Below are 20839 nucleotides of genomic sequence, written 5' to 3' on the forward strand. Positions count from 1 at the left end.
AATTTTTCTTAATTTTTAATTCCAATTGGAGCACATGACAAGTATGGGTAAAATTCATAAACAACGTTTGCAAAAATTATGATCGAAAAAACTTGCATGCATGCAAATCTCAAAAAAATATTCCAAAAATGAGTAGTGATTCAGGTAAGATTTGCAGATAAATTTTTCAAATTCTCATTGTCTTTCTTTTAGCGAAAATATTTTCCTCGTTACCGAAAGAAATCTGTGATATTAGCCATCTGATCGGTATTGAACCAGGAACGAGTAGCAAAAAACCTGAAGAAACATTATACGATTGGATTCCAAAAAAAGATCAAAGTGATGATTTCAAATATAAAGTTTATTCTTTATACGAAACTATTGAGCAGAATAAATCTTCATGTTCTCGTCAAGCGGACAAAAAATGTCTGAATTCTAAACAGAGAAGAGCTTTGTTTGATTTAAGTAAAGATCAATTAGATTTCAAAAAATTTAAGGCCATCAATCAACTTTGGCATTCATATCTGGATTCAGTGTTGGAAGAAGTAAAAACTAAATCTGATGAATTGAAATTAGCACGAATTGATCTACATGGAGCCTATCTTCTAGTTTGTTCCTCCAAAAATCCTTCGGTTATTGGCATCAAAGGCTACATGGTACAAGAATCAAAAAATACATTTCGAATTTTAAACAATCAAAATCGATTGTTGGGTAATTTTATTTTTTTATATAATACGAAAAATTCAATTTAAAAACCTATAATTTTTAATTTACATAGAAATTCCAAAATGTGGAACAATTTTTGCCTTCAAACATGGAAATAGATTATACAAAATCAATGGTTATAATATAATGATGTCCAGTTTCAATCGTTCGAAAGCTAAACCCAAAATGAATTTGATTTATGATTTATGATTAGAAATGAGCGGTAATCGAATGAATTTCTTGTAAATCATCGATAATCTGTAAAAATAAAAAATAAAAAAAAAATTATTTCAAAATCAAATATGTCTTTCAATCATTTTATTCTTTTTCCATACCTGTTTGGCTGAGGTACCAATCTTTTTGGCAATCTCAAATTTTTCATTCAAAGATAGGTGTACATATTTATAGAGAAGATCACCATCGAGAATATTTTTGCTAGGATTCATAAGATCCATTTTTCTCATCTTGATCATTCGGAATGCTTTTGGATTTAGGCCAGCAATATGTTGAATATTTGTAGTAAGTAAATTTTGTAACATCAACAAACGTCTATATGTTTTTTCAGGAACCGGTAGCAAATAACCAATACTGCCATCTAATGTTGCAAACGTTGTAATATGTCGTCGAAGATAAGTCTGTTTTAAACGATTATCAATATTTTTCGATTGTATACGACAACGAATTCGAAAAAATGAATTGATAAATGATCCAAGATGAAAATCACCACGTCTAATCAAACGTGTACCGCCAATACTTTCCAATTGATCAGGCTGATATGCATATAATATGATATTTTTGTTTACATCTGATACTACAAAACACATTTGACTATTGTCGATCAAATATTCACATGCATACACTTGTAAAGATCGATGATCACGACTGACAAGCGATAATGTTCGTGTTTCTTCCTGATATCGTAACAACGAAATAGATTTATAAACATCACTAACCAATATCAAATTTTTCAACGATATTGCAGCATGAACATAGATCTGTGTATCTATGAAAGCAATACCAATCAATTGTGATTCTTTAAGTTGCCAGATATAAATTTTTTGTCCAATAGCTGATAAAAGATAACCACAAACCTGGCAAATGACAGTAACAGGACCTTTTTGTTCCTTACAATAGACAATTTTAATTTTATTTTTGGTCAATGGTTTGCCAGGTTCTGGAACTACTTCAATTATGTCAAATATCCAAATTCTTCCACGATTGGTCACATCTTCACCATAGCTATAATTTGTGCTTACAGCTATGTATCCTTTAAGACCTGAACTAGTACCTTCGGAAGCTAACATTACGGTTTTCAATGAAGTTATATGTTCCCATTCATCGAATTGAACTAAAGTTCCCGGAATGATTGTCCAATTGACTGGTGATAATAATTGAAGTTCAAATTGTTCCGTTTTACAATGTATGTAACGAGAATCGGTTTCAATAAAATCATAGTCTTTCTCTTCACCACCAATTCGAACGATTTTTGTTATATCGATTAAACGACTTGTAACAATAGCATAAGTCTTACTTTCAGGATGATAATTTACATAATGAACAGTACGATTGATTGGAATATGTTTGCAAGGCCAATATGAATCTAATTCATAACGATTTGCAAGAGTTGAAAATCTCAATTCTTCATTATCATTGAAATACAGATAACCATTTGGACAATTGACATTGTTGAACATGGCAAACGAACTGATTGCACCATCAATTTCCATACTATGCGTTCTTAATTCACCACGATAAGTCATAAAAAACCAACAAGGATATGGACCACAAAGAAAAACTCCCGAAAATCCACCGATATTGGTAAACGATCGTAACCATGATCGATTTTCGTACAAATAATTTTGGTTAACATTATTATTTTCATAAAATTTTGGCAATTTAACAAATTGAAGATGAGAACCAATTTTTTTGAATCGTATTTTTAAATGATTTTCAACTTGTGATTCATAATATGAAAATATTTCATAAATGAAAAAATCTTCATCAAAACGAGCAAACAAATATGGATGACTATTTTGTAGACCCATACCACAGACAAGAATTTCTTTGGTAATCGGCATTGTTAACATATCGGTTTGATTTTGATATGAATGATCTGTTGTTTGAATACTGTCTACAAGTACGCGTAATCCTAATGGAAAATTTTTTATCAAATAAACCAATTTAAATTCTGGAAGATTATAAATTTCAAGAACACCATTTTCTCGTACAATAAAAAGCCAATATGTAGGTTCGGTTTTTGTTATAATCGTAATTTTGGCATCATCATCATCATATTTTTCTTCATTATCATCATTCATCATATGTTGATCATTTTGATTTTGACAATCGTTATTGTTATTTAAAAAACTAGCCATCGAATTTCCATATAATAGTTCATCTTCTTCATCTATTGTTGTTGCGGATGATAGTGTTGAAATTGTAGAGGTCAAAGGTGGAGCTGAATTTTTTTGTTTTACGATTGTGGATTTTTTCGAATTTATCGATTCGGTTATTTTGGTTTGTGTAGTGAATAAACCGCTAACATCTTTATAGATACAATGTGAAACAATACGAGATTTAGCTGTTGAAAGATCCGGTTTAAGCACAACCAAACGAGCGGTACTTTTTACTAAATCAATTTTTAGTCTCAACATAATGATCAAACCTTTTTCCGAAATAATAACAGCATAAGGATCTGCAGTAGAAACATGAACTAATGGAGATCCAATATCGATGGGAAAATGTTGAAGCTCACGTGTACCATCCAACAAACGAACACTTCGGGCACATACTTGTAGAATATATTTATTATCACCAATATTGCCGGCAAAAATAGTAGGACTTTGTGTGATGAAACCACTTTGATCAAGTTCATTAATTTCTTGACCAATTTGAAAAACTAATGTAGAATCTTCTTGTGTGATAATCAAATATTTATGAACCATAGCATCGTTATCCGAATAATATAGATTCGAACTATATGCTGTCCAACAATCATAACATCCGGGTAATTTGAAACTAGTTTCAATCTGTGGTTTGATCGAACGTTGTAGTACTGAAACACCACCGGTTTGAAAATAACCTGAAGTGGTAACAATTTCAACATGAATATCTTGCTGACTGGCCATATTTTCCAAAGCCATGTTTGGTTCACCAATACAAACATTACCACAAGGACCAATATTATAGATAATATCGCATAATTTTAATGAACAAGATAAATTATGTTGTTCAATTGATTTATGATGAATTCGTAATAAACTTTGAGTAGGATTTTCATCATTTATATTTTCAATCTCTTCCTTATCTGAATTCATACTTTGTTCTTCGTTAACATTTCCTTCATGTTTTTCATTCGAATCTAAAAACTCTTCCACTGATCGATCATCTAAATTAGATCTTTTTGATTGTTGATTATTACACCAATCATCACCATAAAGATATTCATCTTCAGATTGAATATTTTCATTATATTCAGGAATGATCATTAAATTTCCATTACCATTACCATTCTGATAAGTAAATCGTGTAGAAGAAGATATTTCCGTATTATTCATATCTGTTTTTTCATCATATTGAATAAGCAATGAATGGCTTAAACGAGATCCAATAAAATAGAAACCTTCATCACATTTTACAATAGAAGTTGCTATGACGGATGATGCAATATGAATGAAATTGAATGTTCGAACACTTCTAGTCATATCGTTATAAAGTTTCAAAACATATAATTCTCCATTTTTTAAGCTTAGCAAAATTTTATTATTCGAAATAAATGTAGCCTGACAACAGTCTAACGAAATGATAACATCATCTTGTGTTTTCAATGGAAATGAAGTATTGCTATCGTTGAAGCCATTCAATGATATACCGTAAGGTGGAAGACCTTGATTTAAATGTATTAAAGCATTTGTGGCAGATATTAACACACCGCCAATTGGTTTCGGAATCGGTAAGGCAGCGAATGTATTAAATGGAAGATTATTCATAGACCATATATGAGGATGAACTCGTTGATGAACATCCAATGATAGAGTGATCATCGAAACGGTATCTTGTCGGACGGCTATCCTACCGGGCCATGTTTGTACCGGTTCATAAAGTATCATCAGTGTTGGCTCATAATAGTTATGTAAAAATTGTATGTCAAGCACATTCGTTATATTGACTCCATATTGTTCTGGATTCAATATCAATTTGTATGATGGTAATACTGGTAATTTTTTTTGGTTCATAGATGGAGTATTTTGACTGTTCAGACTTGATAGAAACAATGAATCTTGATTATCTTCGACGACAACATCCTTACGGAAAGGTATGATTAAGATGTTTTTATTATACACTAACATGGCAGCACATCGATTTTCTGGATCAACACGAACCAATGGAGGTCGAACATGAGTAGTATAACCAGATCTCATATCATCATCTTCAAAATAATGCATCGATATAGTTTTGAGATCATGTGTGTTAGGATCATATTCGACCACTGAAAGTTTTGCATCATTAAATGCTAATAGAAGACAATCACGATTGGCGGCTAAAAATGAAACAGAATTTAATGATTCAATGTTGGCATTCAACGTAAACGTTTGTAGACATTCGAGTTTAATATTATCGGACAAATCATCAATATCTTCAGAATGATGAATATTTCTGGTGATAGGATCATTAACATTTTTCGATACAATTTGAACATTGATCAGACGATAAACTTTAAGTTGATTCAAACCAGCGGTAATTAGATTTTTTTCCGAATAATTATAAAAATGACAACATATGGAATGTTCCACCTGAGTGGATGGATGAATTGTCTTGCAAACTGCATACATTTCTTTTTTTGGGTGGGAAAAAACTAAATAAACCAGAAAATTTTTAAAAAAATCATAAAATATTCATAATCGCTAAATTATCATTTTGAGTCAATAATAATCGGCGGTATATCATTTGGTTATAGCAGCATGCATGCTAAAAAAACAACAGATGATTTTCCAAAATTAAACCAAATTGCCATTAGATGGCAGTACTTTGTAATTGAAAATATTTTTAATTCGAATCTTTTTTTTTTTTTTTTTGTTCCTGAGAATTTATTCATCATTATTTTGATTATTAAGATTTTGTGAATCATATAATTCTCTAAAATGAATTAATAATTCAGTTAAATTATTTCCATATTTTCCCGATACTGGAATAACTTTTAAATGTGTTAAATTATTTGTATCTAAATTTTTTTGAAATATTTTCAATTTCATATGTGAATCATCCATATCCATTTTGTTGGCAATGATTGTAATAGGTTTTTGTAATAGTTCACTTTTATAAAGATCTAATTCATTCATAAGAATTCTTAATTGTTCAAATGGATTATCAACGGACATATCGATGACAAAGAAAAGACATACACAACGTTCAATGTGTTTGAGAAAATCCAATCCTAAACCTTTATTACAATGAGCTTCTGGTATGATGCCCGGTAGATCAGCGATAGATAATTGTTCCATATCTTCATATTGTACAATACCAACCGATGGTTTTAATGTTGTAAATGGATAGCTAGCAACTTTTGGTCGAGCACGAGATAATGCACTTAATAAGGTTGATTTTCCAGCATTTGGAAATCCAACTAAACCAGCATGGGCAATAATTTTCATCTCAAGAATCCATTTATTATTTTCACCTTGTGCTCCAATTTCAGCTACATTTGGATGTCGATTTTTATTGCTTAAAAAATAATGATTACCCTTTCCACCACTTCCACCTTTAGCAGCTAAAAATTTCATCTGATCACAATATAAATCGGCCACAATTTGACCTGTTTGAGCATTTTTGACTAGTGTTCCAATTGGCACTGATATGATCAAATGTTGAGCATTTTTTCCGAACATATCTTTTCGCATTCCATTTTCTCCTTGTTCACCCGTATATTTAGATTTAATATGATTCAATGATTTAGTATTTTTTGATGCTTCAAAAATAACATGACCACCATGACCACCATCTCCACCACTTGGACCGGCTTGTGGATTAGACCATAATTGAAGAAAACAAATCATACCATCACCACCTTTTCCACCTTGTACATGAACATATTTATAATCAATAAATTCTGTTGCATAATTATCATTTGAAGATTTTTTCTTCAATGATCTTAATGGAGCGGCTGGTGAATATTTTTCAACATTTTGTTGATAATTTTCCGTTTTAATTTGTTTAGATAATTTTAAATTTGATGAATTCGAATGAATAAATGATTCGGTTGTTATGGAATTATTAACATTCAATGATAAATCAATAACGGAAACAAATCTATTCAAAATAATACGTTTACGAACATGTGAAATTAATGACATTTTTTTCTTAGCAATACAATATTGGGCCATATGCAATATCACATGTGGCTAGAATATACGAGAAAAATCTCGAACAGAATAGATGAATGAAATAGATATTTCTGATCGTTTCGAGAAAAATCTCGTACAAAATGAATGGAAAAAATCGAATGAAATAGACGTTTGGATAAGTTTGGAGAAAAATCTCGAACATTCTCCACTATTCTCGTAACCACTACAACATACGACAAAGATCCCGCCTTTTCTTTACTGTTACAGAGTTTACGAGATGAATCCAAGTGGAAATAGTCGCGATCGGCCGCGAGTATATAAACCCCGACGACGATCGGCTACAGCAACTCAATTGACTTGAAAAATTAAAACGATTCAAATCTCTTACAAACAACGCGAAATTTACAATTTCTCTTTATTTTCAACGCTATTTCACATTACTATTGCTACGATTTTTTATCTGATATTACTAGTGTTTATTTGTAATCAACGAAAATGCCATCAAAAACATCGAAAGCCCCAGCTATTGGTATCGATTTAGGTACCACATATTCTTGTGTTGGTGTATTTCAGAATGGTTCCGTCGAAATCATCGCCAATGATCAAGGCAACCGAACAACACCCAGCTATGTTGCCTTCACCGATACCGAACGTTTAATTGGTGATGCTGCTAAGAATCAAGTTGCCATGAATCCAGCCAATACCATTTTCGATGCTAAACGTTTGATTGGTCGACGATTTGATGAATCATCTGTCAAATCGGATATGAAACATTGGCCATTCAAAGTTGTTAGTGAATCTGGAAAGCCGAAGATTGAAGTCGAATTTAAAGGTGAACAAAAACGATTTTGGCCCGAAGAAGTTTCTGCTATGGTATTAACCAAGATGAAGGAAACGGCTGAAGCATATCTTGGCCAGAAAGTTACCGATGCTGTAATCACTGTACCGGCTTACTTCAACGACTCTCAACGACAAGCGACCAAAGATGCTGGAGTGATTGCTGGATTGAATGTATTGCGAATCATCAACGAACCGACTGCAGCAGCTATTGCATATGGACTCGATAAAAAAGGTGGTGGCGAAAAGAATGTTCTTATATTCGATCTTGGTGGTGGAACATTCGATGTCTCGGTATTGACCATCGACAACGGAATATTTGAAGTTAAATCAACTGCAGGTGATACTCATCTTGGTGGTGAAGACTTTGATAATCGTTTGGTAAACCATTTTGTTCAAGAATTCAAACGAAAATTCGGCAAAGACATCATGTCGAACAAACGAGCATTGCGACGTCTACGAACAGCTTGTGAACGTGCTAAACGAACATTATCATCATCAACTCAAACAACGATCGAAATCGATTCATTGCATGAAGGAACCGATTTCTATTCTACGATCACTCGAGCACGATTTGAAGAACTTTGTTCAGACTTGTTCCGATCAACATTAGAACCGGTCGAAAAAGCTCTTCGAGATGCCAAATTGGATAAATCTAAAATCGATGAAATCGTATTGGTCGGTGGTTCAACTCGAATTCCAAAGATTCAGAAATTATTGTCCGATTTCTTCAACGGTAAAGAACTCAACAAATCCATCAATCCAGATGAAGCTGTCGCTTATGGTGCTGCTGTTCAAGCCGCTATATTGACAGGCGATACTTCTAATAATGTTAAAGATTTGCTATTGCTTGACGTCGCACCATTATCATTGGGTATTGAAACTGCTGGTGGAGTAATGACCACTTTGATCAAACGAAACACTACCATACCGACTAAACAAACGCAAACATTCACCACCTATGCCGACAATCAGCCTGCTGTCACTATTCAAGTTTATGAAGGTGAACGAGCAATGACCAAAGATAACAACCGCCTTGGCACGTTCGATCTGACTGGAATTCCACCTGCACCAAGAGGTGTTCCACAAATTGAAGTCACCTTTGATGTAGATGCAAACGGTATATTGAATGTATCTGCAGTCGATAAGAGTACAGGTCGACAGAACAAAATCACCATCACTAATGACAAAGGCCGTTTGTCGAAAGCCGATATTGAAAAAATGGTTAATGAAGCTGAACAATATCGTGAAGAAGATGAACGACAACGCGAACGAATTTCAGTCAAAAACCAATTGGAAGCTTATGCATTCCAATTGAAATCGACGATGGAAGAAGAAGCTATCAAATCGAAGCTTTCGGAAGAAGACAGAAAAACGGTTTTGAACAAAGTGGAAGAAACATTACGATGGCTGGATTCGAACCAATTGGCCGATAAAGAAGAATACGAACATCGACAAAAAGAATTGGAAAGTGCTTGTCGCCCGATCATGACGAAAATCTACCAACAACAACAACAGCAACATCCTGGTGCTCCTGGTTCTAATGGATCTTGTGGTAGTAACGCATATCCCGGCTACGGTGGATTCAACTCGAACAACGATGGACCAGTAGTCGAAGAAGTTAACTAATCTAAACTAAATTAATAATAGATGTAAAGTAATTGGCATGATCTCGACACGTAGTTCATTAATATATCATAACATCATAATAATGTATTAGTCATAATTTTATTGTATAAAATATTATAAATTTTTTATTATTGAATTAAATAAATTTTTTTTGAAAAAAATAATCATTTTCGTCTTTTTTTATTTTTATTATTTTTATTAACAAATTTCTTTGACTTTTTCTTGGCTGGTGTAAAGTCATTAGAATTGTCAATATTGAGAACAGAAATGTCTTCGAACTTGGTAACATCATCGGCAATCGAATTGACAGTAGCTAATTTTCGAGCTTGAGCTTTCTGTTGTTTCGTCAAATTCAAACGGATAAAATGTTCTTCTTCATATTTTTTCTTTCTATTTAGGAATTTTCCGATACCCGATTTACGATTTAATCCATCAAATTCTTCTTCGGGTGCATCATCAAACTCTTTTCGCAATTCGTTTATTATTGAACAGTTCATAGCACGTTTTTTGGCACGTTCCAAATTTCGATTTTTACGATCTTGTTCATCTTCATATTTCATTTGTGCTAACCTAGGTGGCACATAAACTTGATTTTTATTGCGATCAACTTGAGGTTCTTTATTTGATTTTTTTTCGCTTTCACTTTCTTTTGTTTCATCTTGATCACTTTCGGATTTATTTTCATCTTCGATATCAAAAGAAAAAGTTGGCCGAGCATTCAATGGATTGTTTTCTATTTGCATTCGATTACTGTTCATTGTTTTCATCAAATTATCAACTTGATATTTAAGTTTTTCTTCCAATGGTTGTATCTTCTCTAGCACAACCCTTTCCTCTGCTAATCTTTCTCGAGTTTCATCATTATTTTCGCCAACTAATCGATGTTTTACAATACCAGTCAAATCGATCAAGTAATTGACAAATATTCGGTTCTTCAAATCAAATAAAGAAATACCAGATTCAGATCGAAATTCATCATTTTTTAAACGATCCAAAAGCTTTTTTGATGTTAATACACAATCAATTAAAGATTCTTGGAATGTATTCAAAAGATGATTTGTTTCAGAAATCGGATTCTCATCGTCCATCTTTGATTCTTTAATTTTAATCAATGTTGAATTTCACGCCAACATGAAAACATGCGTCAATTTTACTTGATCAACTATTTATACCTGCATGGAATGGGTGAGTAGTATTAGGATTTGTTTTTATATAAACCCGAGTTTTATGAATCAGTTTATTTTACAAATTATTTTTCATTAATCATTTCCAAAATGAATAGACAAAAACATCGTTGGTCGCTTAGTTTTACAAAGTTAGTCATTATTCTCTATTTTATTAATAATTTTTAATTAAAATTTATTTTTATATTCAGGAATAACAAAAGTGAACGAACCGATTTATATTCACCTCCTGGTTACAATTCCAATCATGGTTATATTCAAAATGAAGGTAGCCGTGAAGTGGATAATAATTTGGTTGTAAAAAAATCATGGGAGATAGCATTAGCACCATTGAAACAAATTCCAATGAATCTTTTCATCATGTACATGGCCGGTAATTCCATATCAATATTGCCAATCATGATGGTCGGTATGCTTTTTCTGGGACCAATTAAAGCTATATTTAGCTTCAATAAAAGTAAGTTTGAACATTGTTTTTTTTCATTATCCATTCATATTTATTTTTGTTCATAGCATTCAAATTGATCGAAGGAAACCAGGCAATCATGCAAAAATTGATCTACATTATTGGTAATTTGGCTGGGATCGCATTAGCACTTTATAAATGTAAATCGATGGGTTTGCTTCCCACACATCCATCAGATTGGTTGGATTTTGTTGAACCTCCTCAAAGAATCGAATTTTCCGGTGGTGGTATTGCTAATTAATTTATGTGTTTATAATTTGATTTTGTGTTAATAATGTTTTTAAAATGCAAATAAAAACCGAAAAAACAACGTGTTGTGTATTTAATTTTACCTTAGTTTTATTTGTTAGTTGAAATATTGTGTAAAAATCAAATGGATCCAAACGATCAACAGCCTAAAAGTAATCCTTGGTCGGAAACAAAATCGATTGATACTCAAGATGCATATATCAAAAGAGATACAAAACAATGCGTTCAAGGTCTGCCCACTGTATTGGCAAATGATTTAATATTGCAAAATTTATTGAAACCAACGGATAATCCTAAAAAACCGGAAGAATTAGGTGAAAACGTTATTCCATTGCAAGTGAATTTTGGTGGTCAAGAAACGAGAGAATCGGATGGAAAAAAATTAGCAGTCAAAGAAGGACCAAATGGAAAAAAAATTCAATACGATCCGGAAAAGGGATTTGTAATGAGTAGTTGGAGTAATTTCGAATTAGATCCAAAGGCACCAGATGCACAGTCATTAGTGACCGATCCTAAAGGAATTTTTATCAAGCACATCACTTCAACAGTCATTAATCCAAATGATTTAGCCAAAGGTATGCAGGGACCAGAGATCGATATAAAAAGTTTCACATCAACTTCTCAATGTCTCGCTAGTAATGCATGGTCAAATGTTCTACTTTATAAGCCACAAGAAAAAGTTTTTAAGTATGATATTGATGAGAAAAAATTAGTTCCCGAAGATGATTCAAGTTCATCGTCTTCATCTTCGTCTTCTCAGCACTAGAAGCAGAAAATTTGTTAAACTTTCTGTAATTTGATTTTTACAATTAAGAACTAAATTTTTTTTTATTTATAAAAAAAATATTGTGTACTGTGTATAATTAATTTGAAACTTGTTTCACAGCATTTACAACATGAATAACATAATAATCATGATAATACATTAGTATACAAAGTGGTTGTCCAATGATCAACGATAACCACATTGCATAATTGGCAACTTTTTTTGGTAACCTTTGTACCAATAAAGCTAATGGTATTTGAAAGGCCATTCCGGCAAATGCCCATATACGATACATGTTCAATGGAACGGATACAAGATATTCATGGAAAAATGCTGAAGCCAAAAATACAATAGCCGATGCGTTCATTGTGTTCATTTTGAATGATACAACCAATGGAAGATAAAGATGTCGTACACACCATCGATGTGTTGGTGTGTTCCATGTTCGCCAAAAATATTCGATTGATTCGGAATTCCACCAATCTTTATAAAATTCGCGATCAGCAAATCGAAAAATTTCACCAAGTAAATTCAAATATGAATGATAAACGAGATAGAAAAATATCAACCAACATAAATGATTGGGAACCTTTTTCATTGAAAATAATATAGTAGTTGTGACAGTTATCATATAGAATATCTAAAAATTACATACAGCCAACTTTAATAATCTTTCCAACATTTTTGTATAGGACATTTCCATGAATGGTTCTAATGAATTTTGAATTGCCGGAACCATCCATTGTTGTATCAAAGCAATCTCAATCTGTACGAGAAAAAACTAATACAATTCCAATGATTAGCTCAAAAATTAGATCAAAAAAAAATCAATTTAATTAACTTACAATTTCCAATAGACGTTTAATTAGAAAACTTTTACGAATTCGTTTTATTCGAGGAAAATTTAATTCATAACATAAAGTTGGTGCAAACATAAAATAATATAGATTCGATAAAGTTAAATTGTTTGGATATTCCACAATTGGCGATGATGAGATAACTTCACTGATATTATTTTCATTATTTGTTTCATTATTATTATCGATTTTTTTCGATTGAACATTATTTTTACGATGCCAATAATTGACCATATGATAGGAAACTAATTTCAAGAAAACAACCGTATAATAAAGACAACAAGTAGAACCGGCTATTGGATTAAATTCATAACAATGAAATACAATTGGTGGTATGGTTAGTAAAATAATCAAATAAAAACTGATCAATGTGAATAGATGAGAAAATTTTAGAAATTTTTTTGTTAAAATTAATTCAATAATGAATGCAAATAAAATGAATGCATTCAATATGATTAATAAATATAATGTAGGTATAATATTGCCAATGGTAAAATAATCGATAATAACACGCATAGGATCAATTAATATTCCATATTTAAGTACATTTTCAAGTGCAACACGAAAATTTGATAAAAATAATATTGTATAACAAAGATTAATTAGACCACGATAATTAGTATATCCACTGGATGAACTAAATAATGAATCTTTTGGCTGATGAACTCTATTAATCGATTTTTTTTAAAAAATTATAAGGAGTTATCGAAGAAAAAAATAAATTAAACACTTACGGTTTAATCGAAAAATCTTTGAATGAAGAATTCATTTTTCCATTCGTCAATACTGATGATGTACTCAGATTATTATTTTCATTATTACCATGTTTGATGGTCATGATGGTCATTAATGATGATAGAACCTGATTCCTTATCATCCAAACAGCCCAAACTTGATCAATGATGCTAAAGAAGAAGAAGAAAAAAAATATAACCGCATTTAACTGAAATAAAAAAGTTGATTTTTGAAGATTTTTTTTTTCTCTGATGAAGGAAAATTCTCATGTTCAATTCAGACATTCACCAGTCAGGTTCATCAACAAAAAAAAACCAATCATTATTATCAACGTCATGACCAAATCAAAATCATCATCATCAATAATCAATAATCACTAGATAAGTGATTCTTGCATTGAAATTTTTGGACATAATATAAAATAAACATCCTTTTGTCCTTGAATGTTTATCCATTAAGACAAAAAAAAAGATTCTCCGCCTTCAGATTTTTAGATTCAGGTGTTTTTTTTGAAAAAAATTATAAAATCAATATTTTAATAATAATTAATAAAATTTAATTTGTAAATCCAATTATGTAATTAAATAAAAAGAAATTTTTTTTTGTGGTTGTTGTTGTTAAAATCAATTGGACATAAATCAATTTATCCTTTAAGAATACGATTCATTTGTCTATTTTGATTGCTTACTGTATCCTGTGCTTTTTCCGATTTCGTTGCAATTGTATCAAGCATTTTATTTTGACTATCGATTTCGGTACCTAAACCTAATGCCAATTCTTTCAAACGGCTAATACCAAGTCCCATTTCGGAAAGATTATCATCCAATTGTTTGTCAATTTCCTGTGATCGTATCTCATATGATGATAAATTTTTCGTTTTATCTGGCATGCTACGGTTGTTTATATCATCATTAACATCGAATTTATGATTGATTCGACTATCGTTGATTACCGATGTATTTTGTGATATATTCTCCAAAGTTTGTTGAAGTTTATTATCACTTGCCGATGAGGCAATTTTTTTCACTGGAGCCAGATTTTTAGCGTCCTGATTTTTTGAGAACATATTTTTGAAACCTCCGAACATACTTTTCATCGATGTAATATGTTTTTGTGACATACGCATGATCGAATTAATTGAATCAAGTTTTTCATTGACATTATCCAGCTGTTCACGTTGATGCAATAATTCTTCAGCAGTATGAACGCCTATTTTTTCGGTTTCATAGATAAGTCCCAAAGAATTCTTTGTTGATTGTAATGTTTGTTCTTCAATTCGTCGACGTTCTTCTAATAGTTGTAATCGTTTATCAGCCATCGATGATGTTGGATCGTTGTTAGAAAGAATATAGCCTTTCGAACCTTGTCGAGGATGATTAAGGAATGTACTATCATCGACATCTTCGAATTCGGGAATCGAACCATTTTTCATGTAAGACATTATGCAGGTTAATTTTAATCACAAATGGGAGTAGTAGGTTTGACGTAATGAAAAAAAAAATCTAATTGAAATTTATTGGCAATGGAAATATTGTTTTTGTTTTTGTATACAATCAAAAAAAAAAATACAAAGAAAAGGAAAAATATAAAAATGAAAAAAAAAAATTAATGCGAAACAATCAAAATATTAAATCGAATATATGATGACGACACAGCTCATGCAACAGCTACCACTGTTTTTGATGACCATCATAAATGACGTTACGTATTTAAATGGATTTGTTTGCGCCATTTTATGGCTGTTGGAACCGTTCGATGAATGAATCCGTTTTGTGAATTCGGATTTTAAAGAAATAAATTCGGATTTTCAAGAATCATCATTATCAGGACAATCACATTTGTTGTTGTTGTTGAAAAGATTGTTGCAATCAAATATTAAAAAGACAAAATAAAGTATTACTATCATTTCCTCATGATTCTTCATAATGATGATGCGCCTGTGAATGGATTCTAAATTTAGAATCCATTCATTCATCGCGGTTATGTTCATTTCTCATGTTATATACCCTAATGATAGGATTATATTATTGAAGCAAAACAAAACAACAGGAGCATTCATCAATCGAAAAATAATAACGTAGCGTGCCAGATTTTTTTTCTCATCACACAGACGTTTCATGTAATCATTACGAAAGAAATTCAATAAAAATGGATGAATCAATCAAAGACGAACAATTTTCCAGTAGCCATAATAATTCGATTGATGATATTGAAATGATTTCTCTTACAGATGAAAATCTTGGTAAGTTGAAATAATTATTTATTACGCACAACTTTTTTTTTTTAATTTAAATATTCACTAGCTGATTTACTTATTACAAAATATGATTATCTGGATTCATGTATTGCAAATGAAAAATTTGATACACAATTATGCAGTAATTTAGTATTGTTGTTGAAATTTATTCTGGAAAATGGTCCACATCTTGATGATGATATTAATCATCGTGAACAAATGAACATGTTTTTTACCTTGTTTCGTAATATACTTCGTAATCATTTAAAATATTTACCCGATTCAATTAATTTACTTATATTAAGATTGATTGAAATTCGTGCAAGTAAATGGAAAATTAAATCAAACATTGAAGAATATTATATGAAAAAAGTGAATAAACTTCAATCGAATAATAATAATAATCAGAATATGTTCAAAACAAACAATAATCGTTCAAATTATCATGAAAAATCATCAAATATTCGCATGTCAAAATCATATAACGATGTTATCAATGCTAATAATAATGATGGTTCACCACCGAAAAATTCAAAACCATTAAAAATGAATACCAAAGGTATTTATAAGGATGAAGTTTCCATTAAAAATTCTGATTCGGGAAAAGGTAAATTTCAAAAAATTTTCAAACGAAAAAATTTAATCAATATTTCATTGTAGTTATGGGTATCAAAGGACGTAGAATTCATATGATTGAAGAGATGAGTGATACAATAATCTCTTTTCAAAAAGGTAATTTTTTTTGTAATTTTTTTTCTTTGTAAAAATTTTATTTATTTATTTTTACGAAAATAGTATCACCAACTGCAAAAGAACGTCTTGTACTGATATCCGGATATAATCGTGAAAATATTGAAAAAGCTAAAAATCTAATAGATGTCACCATACGACAGAACATTTCACCAATACCAATCGAATCTCATGATGCATCAAATTTTAATTTGACGATGTCATCGATAAAAACATCCGTGACTGATCCGATCGAAAATGGAACAAATTTTTTCAATTGTTCATCATCATCAAACGAAACAAACATTGAACAGAAAAACTCGATGAAAATTTTAAACAACAAAAACAATAATCTTATCAACAATAACATCGATGATTATTCATTTTCATTCAATTTTAATGATGAAAATATTCAAATCAAAATTTCCGATTTAATTATTGGTAAAAAATTACAAAATTTTTTAAACAAATTTAATTTTATTAATTTTCTTATTAATGAAAATGATGATAATCCACGTGATAATGATAAGAAAATTTTGCAAAAAACTAATTATGATGATGATCAGAAAAAAACAATTATTACCTATGATCGAGATTTTTTAATGAGCTTTCGTGAATCTTCGCATTTTATTGATTCTCGTTTGATAAATGATATAAAGAAGAAACAAGAATGTCTTTTGCGGTGAGCATCCATCCATCCATCATCAATCATTTAGAATAGGAACCGTTCATCGACCAAAGTTTTTTGAACTAAATTTTTTCGTGCTAATCTTCCATAAATACTTTGTGCAAACTATAATTGCGATGAAGAAAATGAAGAAAATATGAGAAGAAAAATTGTCAAAAAAATTACAAACCATTGATAGTAAATAGGTGACGAAAGCATCGATAATAAAATCATGTGATACTAAATCGACAATTATAAATGTGATCAATTCTAAAGTGATCAATGTTGTTTCAAGTCCATTGAATAAAATATTCTCGAATAAATTATTATTATCTAAAATATATGGATGATTATTTTATTTGATTTTTTTTAAATTTTTGAATATTTCAATATTTCAATCATTGTACTTACCATTGTAAAAATATCCAATTCCCTGCGAAACCGATGATGATTCAAAATCCAACATTGATTCTAAACTTGTTTTATCCTGTACTCTATAATCAGCTTTATCCAACATGTGAGCAATAAAATTAATAAGAAAATTATTAATTTGAACATATGTTGAAACCATTTTAGTTTTATCCAAATCGCTTAGATTAATCGAACCAAATGTTTTGATTGGTCGTTTATTATTATTATTATTACTAATAGATTCTGTTTCCATTAATCGTTGACGATATTCTTTAAAATATTCATAAATAATTGATGGTAAATACATTTCAAATGTTTGTTGATCAGTGTTTGGTAATAGACCACGTTTTGAACAAAGATCACTTTCTTCCATATCTAATAATCGATACATTTCCAACATATTTACATCACTTTGACCATGTGGTGAAATTCCATGAATATAGTAACCATATTTTTTATAACGAAGACAAAAAACGCTTATCTATTTTACATTCAGGAGAATCAGAAAAAAAAAGATCCAAAAAAGTTAATTATTGATAATACTTACATTGCTAACTGAACAAAGATCAATAAATTCTTCAAGTTTGTTGCATATGAAATTTTCTTTAAAAAATTTTTTATAAAAATATTGAATCAAAATTAAAATGATATATATTGAGGCTATTGTAGGTATACGTATGGCTTGGCATTCAGGTATTTCATCCGCATAGTTTTTATTGGGCAATAATTTTATATAAGATTGTGGCGCAAGTTTACAGAAATTATGAAATTCTTCTGTTTCTAGAATGATGACAATTAAAAAAAGATGTAATGCAATATTGATTCGACGTCTTACAGATAATTCCAGCCATTCATTTGCAAGAAAATAACTTCTCCATATGCTTACATCGGTTATATCCGAACCATTAAACATTTTTCTATTCGAATCTTTGCTTACATTGTCCGAAATTCTAGGCGATATTGTACGTTTAAATTGTTCTTGTCTTCTTTTTGGACGTTCCCAATCAATGAAAAAAATTTCAATCGATGTTGAATCAGTCAATTTTTTAGTCATTTCAATAATTTTACAAATAAAAATTACAATTAAATATTGTAAAAATTGTTTTTGATGCTGATCAGTGAATATAAGTGCTCGAATCATCGATTGATATTTAAAAATAAGAATTCTATTCATAATGAATATAAACAGAATGAATGCGATTATATTTGATACTGATATTATAATGTAATTAATAAATATTGGTATAATTTGCCAATTAAAAATGTGCATTGTATTATTAAGATCATGATTACGATTCATCATTGACCATGTACGAAATGATGACCAAAGTATTGATAATGATAAGGAAAAAATCAAAGTAAACATATGAAAATTGTACATAGTATCATCATCATCATCCATACGATAATTGACAGTAAGTTCGGTGCGTAATTGTTGTGCATTATTTTTACTTTTTGTTGATAAATAATCATAATCAATTTGAATTGTTACATAATATGTTTGAGTATTTGATTCCAATTCATCAATAATAATATCCAAGGTAATATGTTTTGCATATATTATAAATTCAAAATCTTCATTCGAATTTGATTGACTTAACAATGTATTGAATAGAAAAAATCTTGTAATATTATTCATTACTCCCGGATAATTTAATGAAATTGAATTCAATTGATCGGGTACTGAAAGAAGATAAAGCTGATAAAAATGATTATTATTTTTTGAATAATCCCATAATTGTTCTATATGATTCCATAGACATTGTTTTCGAATGTTAACACCTAATAATAAATGTTCATGATTCATTTGCTGGTGACCACAATGAAATAATTGATTCAAAAATATTGGTCCATATTCTTTTAATGATCCATTTGGATTCAATTCCAAATGAACAATATCAATCATATTATTTGATCGATATTGACTATATAATCGGTTTCGATCATAATCTTGTTCCATTTTCAATATATTCCAATTGATTTCATTTGGAATGATTTCTCGTTCAATTTCATCACATAGATCTTCATTAATATTTATTCCTTTTGTATGTGCTATCGATATCATTGTACAAACATTGATCAAATATTGACAAGCTGTTTGATTTCGATTATATCTACAATTGTAAACTGAATGAAAAAAAAGAAACGTAAGAAAACAAAATCAAATCTTTTATATATCATATTTCAAAGATCGCTTACTGGCAGGTCTTAACGAATCGTATAAAAATTTTGATATAAAATGATTTTTTTCAAATCGAACAGTAGAATAGGAAATTAGCATTTTATAAGAAATAATATTATTACGTTCTAAACAAATACCATCTTCGATTAAATGACTTGTCTCTGGACAATGACATGAATGACCATCATTGAACAAATAAAATGATAAATGACAACTTTGACAACATAAATCTTCGAATGGACGACAATCCGAACAATAGAATTGATTTGTTTCATGATTTATACGTAAAATTTTTCCATCAGTACAATCACAACCATTTGCTGGACAATGACCACAATATCCATTAATTAATGTTTGTCCATTTCTGCATTCAGATATTCGTAAACATTCTAATTGACCATTTTGAATTATAGTACGATAACCATCCCGACAAACACAATCAGTTCGTTTATCCAAATGACTTTGAAGAAATTCACGAGAATTATTCGAAATCAATTTTGATGAAAAAAATTTTGTACATGTTTCACATGAAAGTGTTAATGTATCAAAATAAGTATTTCCGGCGCATTGTTTTGGTTGAATAAATTTTTTTATTATCGATTCATTTGTTAAATTAATCATTAATAAAAATATCATTAAATGAATAAACATTTCAAAAGCCATTACAACAATAGAAAAAAAAATCAGTTATTATGATGTTTGGAATTGTGTTAGACAATGAATCAATATTGAATCGAATGAATGAATGAGAATATCCTATACTAATCATTATCGCTATAGCAACCAACAACAAAAAAAAAAAATAATAATAAAAAAATAAAATGTACTAAACCGAACTGGATTTGTTTTGTAATTATTTTATTTTA

At 30.1% G+C, this 20839-nt stretch overlaps 11 protein-coding genes across 11 annotated transcripts; 5 read left to right on the top strand and 6 right to left on the bottom strand.

Annotated features, from left to right (window-relative positions):
- The first annotated feature begins 30 nt into the window (after nt 1-30).
- Nucleotides 31-894, top strand: Pop4 (ribonuclease P/MRP subunit POP4). The gene is made up of 3 exons (XM_027342859.2): nt 31-144; nt 193-690; nt 758-894. Exons 1-3 carry the CDS (start codon nt 129-131, stop codon nt 892-894), a joined length of 651 nt encoding a protein of 216 aa, XP_027198660.2. The 5' UTR covers nt 31-128.
- On the bottom strand, nt 657-5646 carry Cpsf160 (cleavage and polyadenylation specificity factor subunit 1). Its single transcript, XM_027342850.2, has 2 exons — nt 1020-5646; nt 657-942 (listed from the first exon to the last, which is right to left on the bottom strand). Exons 1-2 carry the CDS (start codon nt 5514-5516, stop codon nt 895-897), a joined length of 4545 nt encoding a protein of 1514 aa, XP_027198651.2. The 5' UTR covers nt 5517-5646; the 3' UTR covers nt 657-894.
- Nucleotides 5647-5755: 109 nt separating this feature from the next.
- Nucleotides 5756-7207, bottom strand: LOC113792897 (GTPase Obg). Its single transcript, XM_027342854.2, has one exon. It carries the CDS (start codon nt 7062-7064, stop codon nt 5772-5774), a length of 1293 nt encoding a protein of 430 aa, XP_027198655.2. The 5' UTR covers nt 7065-7207; the 3' UTR covers nt 5756-5771.
- A 128-nt stretch (nt 7208-7335) lies between these two features.
- On the top strand, nt 7336-9655 carry LOC113792893 (heat shock 70 kDa protein 1). The gene has a single exon (XM_027342851.2). The coding sequence runs from the start codon at nt 7521-7523 to the stop codon at nt 9489-9491; it is 1971 nt and encodes a 656-aa protein (XP_027198652.2). The 5' UTR covers nt 7336-7520; the 3' UTR covers nt 9492-9655.
- LOC113792899 (neuroguidin) lies at nt 9572-10722 on the bottom strand. The gene has a single exon (XM_027342857.2). It carries the CDS (start codon nt 10577-10579, stop codon nt 9656-9658), a length of 924 nt encoding a protein of 307 aa, XP_027198658.2. The 5' UTR covers nt 10580-10722; the 3' UTR covers nt 9572-9655.
- EMC4 (ER membrane protein complex subunit 4) lies at nt 10680-11451 on the top strand. The gene is made up of 3 exons (XM_075821015.1): nt 10680-10806; nt 10867-11132; nt 11189-11451. Exons 1-3 carry the CDS (start codon nt 10766-10768, stop codon nt 11380-11382), a joined length of 501 nt encoding a protein of 166 aa, XP_075677130.1. The 5' UTR covers nt 10680-10765; the 3' UTR covers nt 11383-11451.
- A 6-nt stretch (nt 11452-11457) lies between these two features.
- Nucleotides 11458-12253, top strand: LOC142645232 (uncharacterized). Its single transcript, XM_075821014.1, has one exon. The coding sequence runs from the start codon at nt 11515-11517 to the stop codon at nt 12154-12156; it is 642 nt and encodes a 213-aa protein (XP_075677129.1). The 5' UTR covers nt 11458-11514; the 3' UTR covers nt 12157-12253.
- LOC113792896 (diacylglycerol O-acyltransferase 1-like) lies at nt 12186-14021 on the bottom strand. The gene is made up of 4 exons (XM_027342853.2): nt 13748-14021; nt 13002-13680; nt 12812-12937; nt 12186-12745 (listed from the first exon to the last, which is right to left on the bottom strand). The coding sequence occupies exons 1-4, from the start codon at nt 13888-13890 to the stop codon at nt 12254-12256; spliced, it is 1440 nt and encodes a 479-aa protein (XP_027198654.2). The 5' UTR covers nt 13891-14021; the 3' UTR covers nt 12186-12253.
- A 246-nt stretch (nt 14022-14267) lies between these two features.
- Nucleotides 14268-15339, bottom strand: Snap29 (Synaptosomal-associated protein 29kDa). The gene has a single exon (XM_027342858.2). It carries the CDS (start codon nt 15187-15189, stop codon nt 14392-14394), a length of 798 nt encoding a protein of 265 aa, XP_027198659.2. The 5' UTR covers nt 15190-15339; the 3' UTR covers nt 14268-14391.
- A 124-nt stretch (nt 15340-15463) lies between these two features.
- mxt (Eukaryotic translation initiation factor mextil) lies at nt 15464-17399 on the top strand. Its single transcript, XM_075820994.1, has 4 exons — nt 15464-15990; nt 16052-16591; nt 16645-16716; nt 16780-17399. Exons 1-4 carry the CDS (start codon nt 15897-15899, stop codon nt 17397-17399), a joined length of 1326 nt encoding a protein of 441 aa, XP_075677109.1. The 5' UTR covers nt 15464-15896.
- Nucleotides 17370-20767, bottom strand: LOC113792894 (meckelin). Its single transcript, XM_027342852.2, has 5 exons — nt 19991-20767; nt 18339-19918; nt 17792-18272; nt 17571-17713; nt 17370-17506 (listed from the first exon to the last, which is right to left on the bottom strand). Exons 1-5 carry the CDS (start codon nt 20634-20636, stop codon nt 17426-17428), a joined length of 2931 nt encoding a protein of 976 aa, XP_027198653.2. The 5' UTR covers nt 20637-20767; the 3' UTR covers nt 17370-17425.
- Nucleotides 20768-20839: the final 72 nt, after the last annotated feature.

Source organism: Dermatophagoides pteronyssinus, unplaced genomic scaffold, assembly GCF_027571235.1.
Source record: "Dermatophagoides pteronyssinus isolate colony J.1.1.1.1 unplaced genomic scaffold, Derpt_VIB-CSIC_2022.12 sq0001, whole genome shotgun sequence".
Taxonomy (NCBI): Eukaryota; Metazoa; Arthropoda; class Arachnida; order Sarcoptiformes; family Pyroglyphidae; genus Dermatophagoides; species Dermatophagoides pteronyssinus.

Bases quoted from the DNA above. Each gene is read 5' to 3' on its own strand.
- LOC113792894 (XM_027342852.2), bottom strand. From the start codon at position 20,636: ATGGCTTTTGAAATGTTTATTCATTTAATGATATTTTTATTAATGATT. The intron at 18,273-18,338 runs GTAAGTATTATC...AATGTAAAATAG, and splicing joins ATCTTTGTTCAGTTAGCAAT to ATAAGCGTTTTTTGTCTTCG. The intron at 17,507-17,570 runs GTTTGTAATTTT...TCGCAATTATAG, and splicing joins TCACCTATTTACTATCAATG to TTTGCACAAAGTATTTATGG.
- mxt (XM_075820994.1), top strand. From the start codon at position 15,897: ATGGATGAATCAATCAAAGACGAACAATTTTCCAGTAGCCATAATAAT. The intron at 16,592-16,644 runs GTAAATTTCAAA...ATTTCATTGTAG, and splicing joins AAATTCTGATTCGGGAAAAG to TTATGGGTATCAAAGGACGT. The intron at 16,717-16,779 runs GTAATTTTTTTT...TTACGAAAATAG, and splicing joins AATAATCTCTTTTCAAAAAG to TATCACCAACTGCAAAAGAA.
- Cpsf160 (XM_027342850.2), bottom strand. From the start codon at position 5,516: ATGTATGCAGTTTGCAAGACAATTCATCCATCCACTCAGGTGGAACAT. The intron at 943-1,019 runs GTATGGAAAAAG...TTATTTTTACAG, and splicing joins TTGGTACCTCAGCCAAACAG to ATTATCGATGATTTACAAGA.
- LOC113792893 (XM_027342851.2), top strand. From the start codon at position 7,521: ATGCCATCAAAAACATCGAAAGCCCCAGCTATTGGTATCGATTTAGGT.
- EMC4 (XM_075821015.1), top strand. From the start codon at position 10,766: ATGAATAGACAAAAACATCGTTGGTCGCTTAGTTTTACAAA. The intron at 10,807-10,866 runs GTTAGTCATTAT...TTTTATATTCAG, and splicing joins TGGTCGCTTAGTTTTACAAA to GAATAACAAAAGTGAACGAA. The intron at 11,133-11,188 runs GTAAGTTTGAAC...TTTTGTTCATAG, and splicing joins TATATTTAGCTTCAATAAAA to CATTCAAATTGATCGAAGGA.
- LOC113792899 (XM_027342857.2), bottom strand. From the start codon at position 10,579: ATGGACGATGAGAATCCGATTTCTGAAACAAATCATCTTTTGAATACA.
- Pop4 (XM_027342859.2), top strand. The intron at 691-757 runs GTAATTTTATTT...TAATTTACATAG, and splicing joins CAATCAAAATCGATTGTTGG to AAATTCCAAAATGTGGAACA.
- Snap29 (XM_027342858.2), bottom strand. From the start codon at position 15,189: ATGTCTTACATGAAAAATGGTTCGATTCCCGAATTCGAAGATGTCGAT.
- LOC113792897 (XM_027342854.2), bottom strand. From the start codon at position 7,064: ATGGCCCAATATTGTATTGCTAAGAAAAAAATGTCATTAATTTCACAT.
- LOC142645232 (XM_075821014.1), top strand. From the start codon at position 11,515: ATGGATCCAAACGATCAACAGCCTAAAAGTAATCCTTGGTCGGAAACA.
- LOC113792896 (XM_027342853.2), bottom strand. From the start codon at position 13,890: ATGATAAGGAATCAGGTTCTATCATCATTAATGACCATCATGACCATC. The intron at 13,681-13,747 runs GTAAGTGTTTAA...ATCGATTAATAG, and splicing joins AAAGATTTTTCGATTAAACC to AGTTCATCAGCCAAAAGATT. The intron at 12,746-12,811 runs GTATGTAATTTT...TCAATGAAAAAG, and splicing joins AAAGATTATTAAAGTTGGCT to GTTCCCAATCATTTATGTTG.